The sequence below is a fragment of the Sapajus apella genome, unplaced genomic scaffold, assembly GCF_009761245.1.
Source record: "Sapajus apella isolate SASKATOON/1434 unplaced genomic scaffold, GSC_monkey_1.0 scaffold79, whole genome shotgun sequence".
In the NCBI taxonomy this organism is placed as follows: domain Eukaryota; kingdom Metazoa; phylum Chordata; class Mammalia; order Primates; family Cebidae; genus Sapajus; species Sapajus apella.
In genome coordinates, this window is record NW_022437019.1 from 10168827 (window position 1) to 10180846 (window position 12020).

Below are 12020 nucleotides of genomic sequence, written 5' to 3' on the forward strand. Positions count from 1 at the left end.
GATAGTGGTTGTCCATGTGTGGAAGTGACGTGATTTTCCATTATAGTAAAAATAAGTGAATTGTACTATAGAAAAATGTTGAGTAAAAAGAAGTCAAGTTCGTACCCAGATGTGGCAACACTTCCAAGGAAAGAGGAGGATGAAAAAAGTCCCCTTCAGGACTCTCAGTTAGAGATTGCCCCAGGACATCTACCAAACCCGAATGCTGTCTCAGAATGCTTCTCAACCCAGGACTCCAGGCACCAGAGGTCAGGGTGACCATGCGCCCACCCCCCTTCCCAGGCACCCCACCCAAGCCCTACAAGTCTCAGTTCCTCCTGTCACTCCTATCACCCCCATTGCCCCTTTGCCATCCCATAGACCACTGCTCCCCGTCATCTTGTCGTTGGTCCTGCTGGACCCCCTTTGTACCCCTCAATGGGTAGACTGAGGCCCAAAGGGATGACTCTGCAGTGAATAACAGCAGAGCCCTGTCCAAGCTGAAACAGCTTTCCTGGGCGAGCCCTGGTCCGTCCCCACTTTGAGCTTTGGAGCCCAGCAGCCAGGGCCCTTCCTAAAGGTACAGCTCCCACCCCACAACCCCTAAGTCCTGATATGCCTGTCCTGTGGCCCACCTGAGAATCAACGTATTACCCTTCCCAGGTGACTTTGTCTCCATAAAGGAGCCTTCATGCAGCACAGAGTGGGGGGTGGCAGAGTGGGACAAAGGGGCCACAGAAGTGTGCCCACCATGCTTCCTGTGCGCCACCTTCAGCCTCACCCAGGGGCAGGAGCATTGCGGTCACCCACATTCATATCTTCCTCTGCCATGACATGGATCCCACAGGGATCTCAGGGCCAATGAATGTGTGGCCCATGTGGCCATGCCTGGGGGCCTTCCGCACCCCGTCACCCAGCCAGAGGCTGTCCCAAGACACCAGAAAAGAAAAGCAAAGAAGTTCTGGAGCGAGCAGCATCTGTCCTTGTATCAGCTTTATTGGTGGGTTTGTAGCTCCCTGGGCCGGGCCTGGCTGCTTAGGCCAGCCTCTTGCTCACGCGCTCATAGGTCACGCTTCCGATGGTGGAGAACTGAAAGAAGCAGCCGGGACAGAGGGAGTCAGTGCCCGATCCAGGCCCCACCCCAAGGTAGCCAGGAGGCACCTCCAAAGGAAGATGGGCCTCTAATCCCAGCCTTGAATAGATGGGAGTCAGGCACACCACTTCTTTGGGCCTCAGTTTCCCAATTTGTTCCAGGAATCAGTGTGCAGACTCCCTGTGATGAAGGGTAACCAGCTATGAGGGGTGATGTGGCTCTGGGTGTGGAACCTGCACCTCTGTTCCTCTCCATTCACCTGTGCCAGGCTCTTCCCCCACATGATTCCATTTACTCCTCTCAACAGCCCTGGGAGGTTGTTCCCATTGTACAGATGGGAAAATGTAAGTTTAGAGAAGTCAAGTAACCCTTCCAAGGCCACACTCCATGGCTGCATCACACAGTGTTTATGAGCACCTGTCACAGGTTCACTGATGGGAAGACACAGTCCCTACTCTCAGGAAGCCTAAGGTTTAGTGGGAGAGGCAGGCAGGGGGATACTATTTGTTGAAGGCCCGCAGTGTGCAGTGCCCCAGGCTCTATGCCATGGAGCTGTGCTGCCATTCGATGTGCACAGGTCTTCAGTTGGTTCTGAAACCCAGCACAGGAAAGCAGCATTTCCATGAGACGGGAAGGTGACAAACAGAGAGCTGGGGGAGAGCCCAGAGGAGGCAGGGAGCCCCTGACTAGGGAACGGGGTGGGGAATTGGCTGCCAGACAGAATCCTGAAGAAGTGGATTTGGAAAAGCAAACAGGAGACTGGGAATTCAGAGCAGAGGAACCACATGGCACAGAAAGGGAGATAGGAACAGCTCTGGCCAGCTCAGGGACAGTGGCTGGTCCAGGGAGACTGGACAGAGCGTACCTGTAGGACTGGGCAGTAAGGCCCTTGAAGGTCAGGCGGAGGAGTTTGGTCCTGATTCATAACAAAGGGCAGCAATGTGAAGTGATGCGTGATTTGCATATGGGATGGATGGAAGGTGGAGGAGAGGTGGAATCAGAGGAGGCTGGGGCTTAGCGTAGGGGAGAGATGATGAGAACATGGCAGGGGTACTAGTGGCAGGAGGCAGGAGGAGGGATGCTTACAAAATGCGCTGTCGGTGGAGAAGTGGAGAGGTGCCAGGATGATCCCGGGCCTCTAGAGATGGAGATTTGCAATTAAGACAGCTCCTCTCGGGGCCTAGTCATGCAATTTTGTTCATGTGTGCACATGCCTGGGTCTATGTGCATGCAGCCATGTGTGTGTACCCAGCTGTGTCATGTATGCGTGTATGGATGCTGACCCTGAACTCTGTTCACTGCCTATACCACATGGGCTCCATAATGAGGAGCCTCTGGGAATTGAGAAGCAGGTTCGCTCAGCTTGGGAAGATAATTCTCTTGTCAGTCCCAAACCTGCTTCCAGTTCTCCTGCCCTATGTTCGCCCCGCACACTAAAAAGGCTGGGGAGCTTTACTTCTTCTGGGAGTTACTGACTGACATTTTATGTTAAAATGCGTCAAAAACCCTTTCATCAGACCCTCCAAAATGTCAGTTTTCACCCAGGAAAAGAGGGATATAGTCACTTTTGTACTTTTTACAGTTTTTCAACACTATACATCTATTAAGTTTTAGATTTTTTTTTTTTTGAGACAGAGTTTCACTCTTGTTGCCTGGGCTGGAATGCAATGGGGCTATCTCGGTTCACTGCAACCTCTGCCTCCCAGGTTTAAGTGATTCTCCTGCCTCAGCCTCCTGAGTAGCTGGGACTACAGGCATGTGCCACCACGCCTGGCTAATTTTTTTGTGTGTTTTTAGTAGAGATCTGGTTTCACCATGTTGGCCAGGCTGGTCTTGAACTCCGGACTTCAGGTGATCCACCCACCTCAGCCTCCCAAAGTGCTGGGATTACAGTCGTGAGCCACCACACCCGGTGAGCCACACACCACACTGGCCAAGTTTTAGATTCTTTAAACAAAAATGTTAAAGGGAGATAAAAGACCTAATTATCTCCTAAAGGTCCTATCTCCAAATATCATCACACGGGGAGTTCGACCTTCACCATATGATTTTGGTGGGGGACACACATGCAGCCCATAACACCACCCAAGAGATTCAGGGACCTCCCATTATCCTCATTTTACAGTGCAGCATTACAAGGCTCAGAGACAGCAGGGGACTTGGCCGTGGCCACACAGCTAGTACATGCAGAGACAAGACTTCAACTGCCAACTTCTGCCTTGGCAGAACAGGCAGAGGGCCTAGTCTAGATGTTGGACTGCATGTATGTCCCCCACCAAAATCATATGGTAAAGGTCGAACTCCCAATGTGATGGTATTTGGAGATAGGACCTTTAGGAGGTAATTAGGTCATGAGGGTGGAGTCCCCATGAGGGATTACTGCGTTTATAACAACAGACACAAGGCCTGGTGCAGCGGCTCAAGCCTGTAATCCCAGCACTTTGGGAAGCCAAGGCAGGTAGATCACTTGAGGTCAGGAGTTTGAGACCAGCCTTACCAACATGGTAAAACCCTGTCTCTACTAAAAATACAAAAATTAGCTGGTGTGGTGGCACATGCCTGTAATCCCAGCTACTCAAGAGGCTGAGAGGCACGAGAATCACTTCAGCTGAGGAGGTGGAGGTTGCAGTGCGCTGAGATTGTGCCACTGTACTCCAGCCTAGGCGACAGAGCGAAACTGTGTCTCAAAAAAATAAATAAATAAAAGGCCAGGAACAGTGGCTCACGCCTGTAATCCCAGCACTTTGGGAGGCCGAGGGGGGCAGATCATGAAGTAAGGAGTTTGAGACTAGCCTGGCCAAAATGGTGAAACTCTGTCTCTACTAAAAATACAAAAATTAGCTGGGTGTGGTGGTGTGCACCTGTAATCCAGCTACTCGGGAGGCTGAGGCAGAATTGCTTGATCCTGGGAGGTGGAGGTTTCAGTGAGTGGAAATCACGCCACTGAACTTCAGCCTAGACAACAGAGCAAGAGTCTGTCTCAAAAAAAAAAAAAAAAAAAAAAAAGACATGAGAGAGGTGATGTCTCCCTGCCATGTGAAGAAACCAGAATGGCAGCCCTCATAAGCCCTTGCACATACTGGCAGCCAGATCTTGTACTTCCCAGCCTCCAGAACTATGTGAAATAAGCGTCCGTGGTGTAAGTCATTTACACCACAGTGTCTGAGAGAGGCAGTGTGCTCCTTTCCTCTTGACAGGGCTTGAGATGAGGGCACAAGGAAGCAAGAGAGAGAGAGAGAGAGGGATAAAGGGAGAGAGAGAGGAGGATCAAAGAAGGAGAAGCAAGGGGGTTGTGAACTCTGCCTTCCTCATCACATCTTCCCTGCTGGAGAGCTTCAGAGAGGAGGGAAGGGCCCTTTCGAGACCTACACGGGACTGCAGAGGTCTCTGGCCCAGGTCATAGGCTCACAGTGAGGGAATGAAGTGTGAAAATGCCTTCTTTTCCCTTCTAACTTCACACCCATTTCTTCCACCTGGGGAAAACTTGAAGATCCATGGGAAAGAAACAGAAGTGAGAGGAAGGGCCACCCAGGGCACCATCTCTAGTGTAGGAGGGGTGGGTCCACAGGTGTGTGTGTTGGACCTGCCAACATTTAAAGAAATTTTGTAATTAGTTGTCAATATTTAACCGTGTGGAGATTTCACATGAAAGTGCAAATTTCCAGCTTCTCTTGATAAATCCGAAGATCTGGTAGAAGGGGCCTGATGTCCCTCATGGAAATGGAGTGAAGTGGTGGCTGTCCTTTGAGGAGCCCACCTGGACCACCTCCTTTATTTATATTCTAGGAAGGATCTTCTGGGCTTCCAGTCTTGTGCCCCAGAGGTGGCTGAGTGTGAGTGCTGGAGTCAGGCTACCTAACATCAGATCACAGCTCTCATCAAAGCTGTGTGCTCCCCCATTTAGCTTCCCTGTGCCTCAGGGAAATAATGACTTTCCCTCTGCTTCAGGAAAATGGAGATTAAAATCCCTACCTCATAGGGTTATTTTGAAGATCAAAGGACATCATGTGCATCTAGCACTCAGCATAGAGCCTGGTACAAGGGAAGTGCTGCTAAGGTCAGCTGCCCAGAGGCCTATCTCTGAGGGGCTGTGGCCAGGAGGAAGACAAATGTCCAATCATCCTCCCAGGAACCAGGAGGACACTTACCTCCACCAGCTTGTCACCCACGATCTCTGAGGTCTGGTGATAGTTGGGGAAATTCACCACCAGCTTCCCACCTTCCATCTGCACAGTGGCCTGGAGTGGAAACACATTATTAAGCCTGGGATGTTGCAATTGATCGGCAACTATCTGGGGCTGGTGGCGCAGGCAGTAGGAAGAATTTACCAAGGCCAAGCACAGTGGTTTATCCCTACAATCCCAGCACTTTGGGAGGCTGAGGTGGGCAGATCATTTGAGGTCAGGCATTCGAGACCAGCCTGGCCAACATGGTGAAACCCCATCTCCACTAGAAACACAAAAATTAGCCAGGCGTGGTGACTCATACCTATAATCCCAGCTACTTGAGAGGCTGAGGCATGAGAATCACTTGAACCCGGGAGGCAGAGGCTGCAGTGAGCCGAGATTGTGCCACTGTGCTCCAGCCTGGGCAACAGAGCAAGACTCCGTCTCAAAAAAAAAAATTTTTTTTACCAAGACAGTTGTAGGTAAAGAAAGTCATATTTCTTGTTTCCTATGAGCCATGTTAGAGGAAGTTAAAAAAAAAAAAAAAAGATTAAAAAAAGAAAGATTTCATAGAGAAAGTATGAAAACACATTACAAGAGGCACTGGGCAGGTCAGCAAGAGAGGAGCTGGCTGCAAGGAGACAAAAGTCTTGCTGGGGAGTTTACAGACTGTTGCTTATGCTGTGTGCTGAAGAAGGTTTTGTGCAGTATTGATAAAGCAAGGTTGCAGTGAGATAACTTACATTTTTCTATCAGCCGAGGTGTTTGATGACAGCTAGACACAGGAAGATTGTGAGCTATTTGCACGGGGGGGCTATGTGTCCTGGACCATGAAGAAAGGCAGACTTATCGCTTATTTGCTCTCTCTTTTTGCTTTCCCCTGGTGCCACCAGCCTGACTCCTTTTCTATAATTAGAACTCCACATGTGTTACCAGAGACCTAATGATAGAGGCAAAAAGCTGGGGTTCAGGCCGGGCGCGGTGGCTCAAGCCTGTAATCCCAGCACTGTGGGAGGCCGAGGCGGGTGGATCACGAGGTCAAGAGATTGAGACCATCCTGGTCAACATGGTGAAACCCCGTCTCTACTAAAAATAGAAAAAATCAGCTGGGCATGGTGGCACGTGCCTGTAATCCCAGCGACTCAGGAGGCTGAGGCAGGAGAATTGCCTGAACCCAGGAGGCGGAGGCTGCAGTGAGCCGAGATCGCACCATTGCACTCCAGCCTGGGTAACAAGAGCGAAGCTCCATCTCAAAAAAAAAAAAAAAAAAAAAAACTGGGGTTCAAATCCCTGGTCCCACCATGTTCTGGCTGCAGGGCCTTAGACACATTGCTTGTCCTCCCTGAGCTTCAGTTTCTTTACTTCTGAAACAAAAGCAAATTACTGCATTTTTTCTTCTAGCATTCACTATGTGGCAGGCACTATGCTAGGTGCTTTCACGCGCTGTCTTGTTTAATCTTCGCCACAGCTCTTGGAGCCAGAGACTGTATGTAGTCTTATTTTGCATACTAGAGATACAAGGCTCAGGGGAGTGAAATGACTTGCCCAAGGCCCTACAATTGCTGGCGGGAAATCATGGTTTGAAACCCAGCCAAGGCTAACTCCAGAGTCCAGCCTCTTTATCTCTGTGCTACACCGGGAGGCAGCACTTATGGCCTATCACGGTGGCTCACGCCTGTAATCCCAGCACTGTGGGAGGCTTAGGTGGGCAGATCACAGGGTCAGGAGTTCCAGGCCAGCCTGGCCAACATGGTGAAACCATGTCTCTACTAAAAATACAAAAATTAGCCAGGCGTGGTAGCAGACACTGTAATCCCAACTACTCAGGAGGCTGAGACAGGAGAATTGCTTGAACCCAGGAGGTGGATTTTGCAGTGAGCCGAGATGACACCACTGCACTTCAACCTGGGTGACAGAGTGAGACCCTGTCTTGAAAAGAGAAAAAGCACTTTTGCTCTCTAGTGCCTGGTGTAAAGGTCTGCCCCTGCTGTGTGACTGAGGCAAGTGGATTTTTGTTTGGTTGGTTTGTTTCTTTGTTTTTGAGACAGTCTCACTCTGTCACTCAGGCTGGAGTACAGTGGCCCGATCTTGGCTCACTGCACCTCCGCCTCCTGGGTTCAAGCAATTCCCCTGCCTCAGCCTCCTGATTAGCCGGGATTACAGGCATGCACCACCATGTCCAGCTAATTTTTATATTTTTGGTAGAGACAGTATTTCACCAGGTTGGCCAGGCCAATCTCAAACTCCTGGCCTCAAGCCATCTACCCACCCCAGCCTCCCAAAGTGCTGGGATTACAGGCGAGAGCCACTGCACCTGGCCAGCAAGCTTTTTAATCCCCTGACTTAGCCTCCCCCTTCAATCTAGGTTAAGTAATTGTAGCAATTTCATAGGATTAACTGCATTAAGGTGAAAAAACCATTCAGCAAGTGTCTAGGTTATATTACATGTTCAGCAAGCATTAGCTATTTTTCTGTTTTACTGCCCATTTTTGATTATTAAAAACCAGGAGCATTAAATTGCCACATAACACAAGCTCTTAATGCTGGAGGCCAAACTGGAGAAAGAAGCCTCAGCTTGGGAGCAGGGAGGCCGTGTTTGAGATGGAGAAATCAGATGGAGACCTGGGGAGGGAGGGGGACAGAGAGTGGCCTCTCACCTTGAACTTCTTGCCCCCCATTGTCTGTATCTCGCTTTCTTTGCCAACGGTGAACTTGTTGGTCATGGTGTGGCCCCCGGCGTAGTGCTGGGACCAAGTGAAGTCCTGCCCATCCTGCTGCACCTCCGTGACGATCTTGAAGTTGCGGGCCTTTTCGATTACATCGCTGGAGATTCCTGGACCCGGGACAAGCAGAGTAGCCATATAAGAGTTGCTTTTGACCCTGTGATTTGGGGAAAGAGCTTTCCTGCCCGCCCCCAACCCCCTACCCTCTGTGCATGGTAGGCTAGCCTGCAGATAAAGAGCACAGTGCCTGAGACAGATAATACATTCTGTGAGCCATGTGGCTGGGGCAAGTCACTATCTCTCTGAGCCTCAGTGTATTCATCCACAAGATGGGGATAATAAGGCCCATCCCAAAGAGCTGTTCCAAGAATTATATTCCATGTGAGTGTGTTGTGAAGCTCCTGGCACATAGTGGGTGCTCATCAATCATAAGCAAGATTCTGATGGTAATATAAACATGACGGAATCTTGCCAAGCTCACAAAGTTCTGGAATGAACAAGGTATCTTCTGGCCAGGTGTGGTGGTTCATGCCTGTAATCCCAGCACCTTGGGAGGTCGAGGCAGGCAGATCGTTTGAGGTCAGGAGTTCGAGACCAGCCTGGCCAACATGGTGAAACCCCATCTCTTTTTTTTTTTTTTTTTTTTTTTTTGAGACGGAGTTTCGCTCTCGTTACCCAGGCTGGAGTGCAATGGCGCAATCTCGGCTCACCACAGCCTCCGCCTCCTGGGTTCAGGCAATTCTCCTGCCTCAGCCTCCTGAGTAGCTGGGATTACAGGCACGTGCCACCATGCCCAGCTGATTTTTTGTATTTTTAGTAAAGACGGGGTTTCACCATGTTGACCAGGATGGTCTCGATCTCTTGACCTTGTGATCCACCTGCCTCGGCCTCCCAAAGTGCTGGGATTACAGGCGTGAGCCACCGCACCCGGCCTGAAACCCCATCTCTACTAAAAATACAAAAAATAATACAGGCATGGTGGGGGGCGCCTGTAATACCAACTACTTGAGAGGCTGAGGCAGGAAAATCACTTGAACCTGGGAGGCAGAGGTTGTGGTGAGCTAGGATCATGTAGTACAGTCCAGCCTGGGCAAAAGAGCTGGACTCTGTCCCCCTCTAAAAAAAAAGAAAAAAAAGATTGTGTCTTCTAATACTTCGATTTTACAGATAAGGAAGTGAATACCCACAATGGGAAAGGGACTTTCCAGTATTTCCTTGAAAGGTCATGAGTTCATGACAGAATCAGGTCTAGAACTGAGGTGGGCTCACTTCCCCTTCCACAACATGAGGCTGTTACAGGTAAGGCCAGGTCATTGCTCCTTCAGGGCCACTGCCCATACATGACTCAGAAGGGCTATCAAATCTTCAAGGCCACAGGGCACAAGGGCCCTGGTTTCAGGGCTGCTCTGACCCAGCTGGCCAGAAAGATGTGGCCACCGAGACGGAGGGCCCGGGTCCCCTGGAGCTGTCCTCTGAACCTTGAGAGTTATGCTGCCTGAGACTTTTAAATAGTGAGATACTGAGATTTCCACAGGATTGTCAGATCCACTGTCTCACGATTCCTCACAGCAGACCAGTGCTATAAGTCAAGCAGCAAGAGAAGGAAGGAAATCATTGGTCTCTCTCCCCTTAGTGTCTAGCACAGTGAGAGGTCTGTGTTTGCTGAATGACTGTATGAAGTAGTGACTTGTCAAACCTGGTCTCCGTGATAACCCTTTGGTTTCCTCTCCTAGGCAGGATGTGGTGACACCACTCATCAGAGGCTCCTGGGTACCAGTGGCCTCTGCCACTGACTTTGGCAAGTCACGCTGAGTCTCCACTGATAACATAGAAATAGCCTTGCATATAGCTGGTGTTCAATAAATGTTTGACGGGCAAGGCACGGTGGCTCACGCCTGTAATCCCAGCACTTTGGGAGGCCGAGGCGAGCAGATCGCCTGAGGTTAAGAGTTCCAGACGAGACTGGCCAACAGGGTAAAACCTCGTCTCTACTAAAAAATACAAAAAATTAGCCGGGCGTGGTGGCATGTGCCTGTAAATCCAGCAACTCAGGAGACTGAGAGAGGAGAATCACTGGAACCCAGGAGGCAGAGGTTGTAGTGAACCGAGATCGCGTCACTGAACTCCAGCCTGAGAGACAGTGTGAGACACCATCTCAAAAACAAATTAAGAAAAATAAAAACAAATGTTTGACCAAATAAACATCAAATCTCTACTTCATCAACCAAGTCACTACTTTAGCAATAACTAGCTGTTTGACTTTGGACTAGTTACTCAATTCTCTGGGCCTCAAGTTTTCCATCACTAGAGTGGAGATACTAATAAATTCGATATGTGTTTTAAAGTCAAAGAGTGTCTAGGTCAGGCGTGGTGGTTCACACCTGTAATCCCAGCACTTTGGAAGGCTAACGTGGGTTGGATTACTTGAGGTCAGGAGTTCAAGACCAGCCTGGCCAACATGGTGAAACCTCGTCTTTCCAAAAAACAAAAAAATTAGCCCAGTTTGGTGGCGCACACCTGTAATCCCAGCTACTTGGGAGGCTGAGGCAGATGAATCCCTTGAACCTGGGAGCCAGAGGTTGCAGCGAGCTGAGATGGTGCCACTGCACTCCAGCTTAGGTGACAGAGTAATACTCTGTCTCAAAAATAAAATATAAAATTAAATTAAATTAAAAAGTCAGGCTGGGCACAGTGGCTCATGCCTGTAATCTCAGTACTTTGGAAGGCCGAGGTGGGTGGATCACAAGGTCAGGAGTTCAAGACCAGCCTGGCCAACATGTTGAAACCCCATCTCTACTAAAGATACAAAAAAATTAGCCAAATGTGGTGGCACATGCCTGTAATCCCAGCTACTCAGGAGGCTGATGCAGGAGAATCACTTGAACCTGGGAGGCGTGGTTGCAGTGAGCCAAGATCATGCCACTGCACTCCAGCCTGGGCAATAAGAGCGAAACTCCATCTCAAATAAATAAATAAATAAATAAAGTCAGAGTATCTTTTAGTTCTTATTATCCTCAGAGCCTAGGAGAAAGCAGTTATTCAACAAGTGTGTGAATGAATAAGTGAATGCATGAATGAAGTCCTGTCCCATTCTACCTTAGGGGTTTGGGTTCCTGGCCCAGAGCTGGCTGTGACAAACCAGCCCCGAGGAAGGCATACTCAGGAGCTCACTCACCCAGCAGCTTCATGAACTCATCATAATTCTTCTCACTCTCCAACTCGAACTTGCCAGTGAAAGCCATGCTGCTAGGAGGCTGGAGGCAGAGAGCAGAGGGTCGAGGAGAACAGGCGGTGCCGAGGGGTGTGCTGTCCCAGCTTATAAACTCTCCCAGTTGCTGAGGTTCAGCCCCTAAATCACCCCACGTCTTCTCCCTCCTGCCCTGAAAAGGAAGCTCTTGCTATTTTATGATGTGGGCAAGACCTGGAGGGTCAGAGCCCTGAGGTTATTCACCCTCGGGAAGTGCTGGCTGTGATCCCATTGCCATTGCCAGCAAGGCCAGGGCAAGGATGGCCACAGGTTTGAGGAGTCATCACCTCTCTGCCCATCTCTCCCTCCATTCCTGCACGCCCTGCCCTCCATCCATGCTCTCACTCATGCATTCCCTCACTCTGCAGCCAAAGCACGTGAGCACTTGCTGCATGCAGGGCAGCACTGAAGAAACACAAATGAATGACACACACACCTTTGTGTCAAAGACACAAAGACAAAGAGGCTTTTGGTTTAGTCCAGAGACAAGCACACACCTGCAGAGAGTTCTTGTGTAAGCAGGATGCAATGCACCCCAAGAGAAAAGCAGATGGCTGGCCTGGGCGGGGGGAAGGAGCAATGGTGTCCAGCAGGGGGCTGGTGCGTGTTTGGGGAGGAGGCGGCGTTTGGCATCGTCTTGGAGGACCAACAGGACCTGGATGTGCAGAGAAGCAGGAGGGTTGGAGGGGATTGAGAACAAAGGGAGACGATATTCTAGGATGAGGGAACAGTGAGATGAAGATGGAAAGGGCCACAGTGAAAGGAAACGATGAGTTTGGCTGGAGCAAATTACACTTGGAGGAGAACAGATG

At 49.9% G+C, this 12020-nt stretch overlaps 1 protein-coding gene across 1 annotated transcript; it reads right to left on the reverse strand.

Moving 5' to 3' along the window:
• Positions 1-955: 955 nt before the first annotated feature.
• On the reverse strand, positions 956-11217 carry FABP6 (fatty acid binding protein 6). Its single transcript, XM_032252749.1, has 4 exons — positions 11137-11217; positions 7896-8071; positions 5221-5310; positions 956-1068 (listed from the first exon to the last, which is right to left on the reverse strand). The coding sequence occupies exons 1-4, from the start codon at positions 11201-11203 to the stop codon at positions 1015-1017; spliced, it is 387 nt and encodes a 128-aa protein (XP_032108640.1). The 5' UTR covers positions 11204-11217; the 3' UTR covers positions 956-1014.
• Positions 11218-12020: the final 803 nt, after the last annotated feature.

Coding starts and splice junctions, on each gene's coding strand:
- FABP6 (XM_032252749.1), bottom strand. CDS start 11,203: ATGGCTTTCACTGGCAAGTTCGAGTTGGAGAGTGAGAAGAATTATGAT. Junction 8,072..11,136: donor TGAGTTCATGAAGCTGCTGG/GTGAGTGAGCTC, acceptor TCCCGGGTCCAG/GAATCTCCAGCGATGTAATC. Junction 5,311..7,895: donor TGGGGGGCAAGAAGTTCAAG/GTGAGAGGCCAC, acceptor TTTCCACTCCAG/GCCACTGTGCAGATGGAAGG.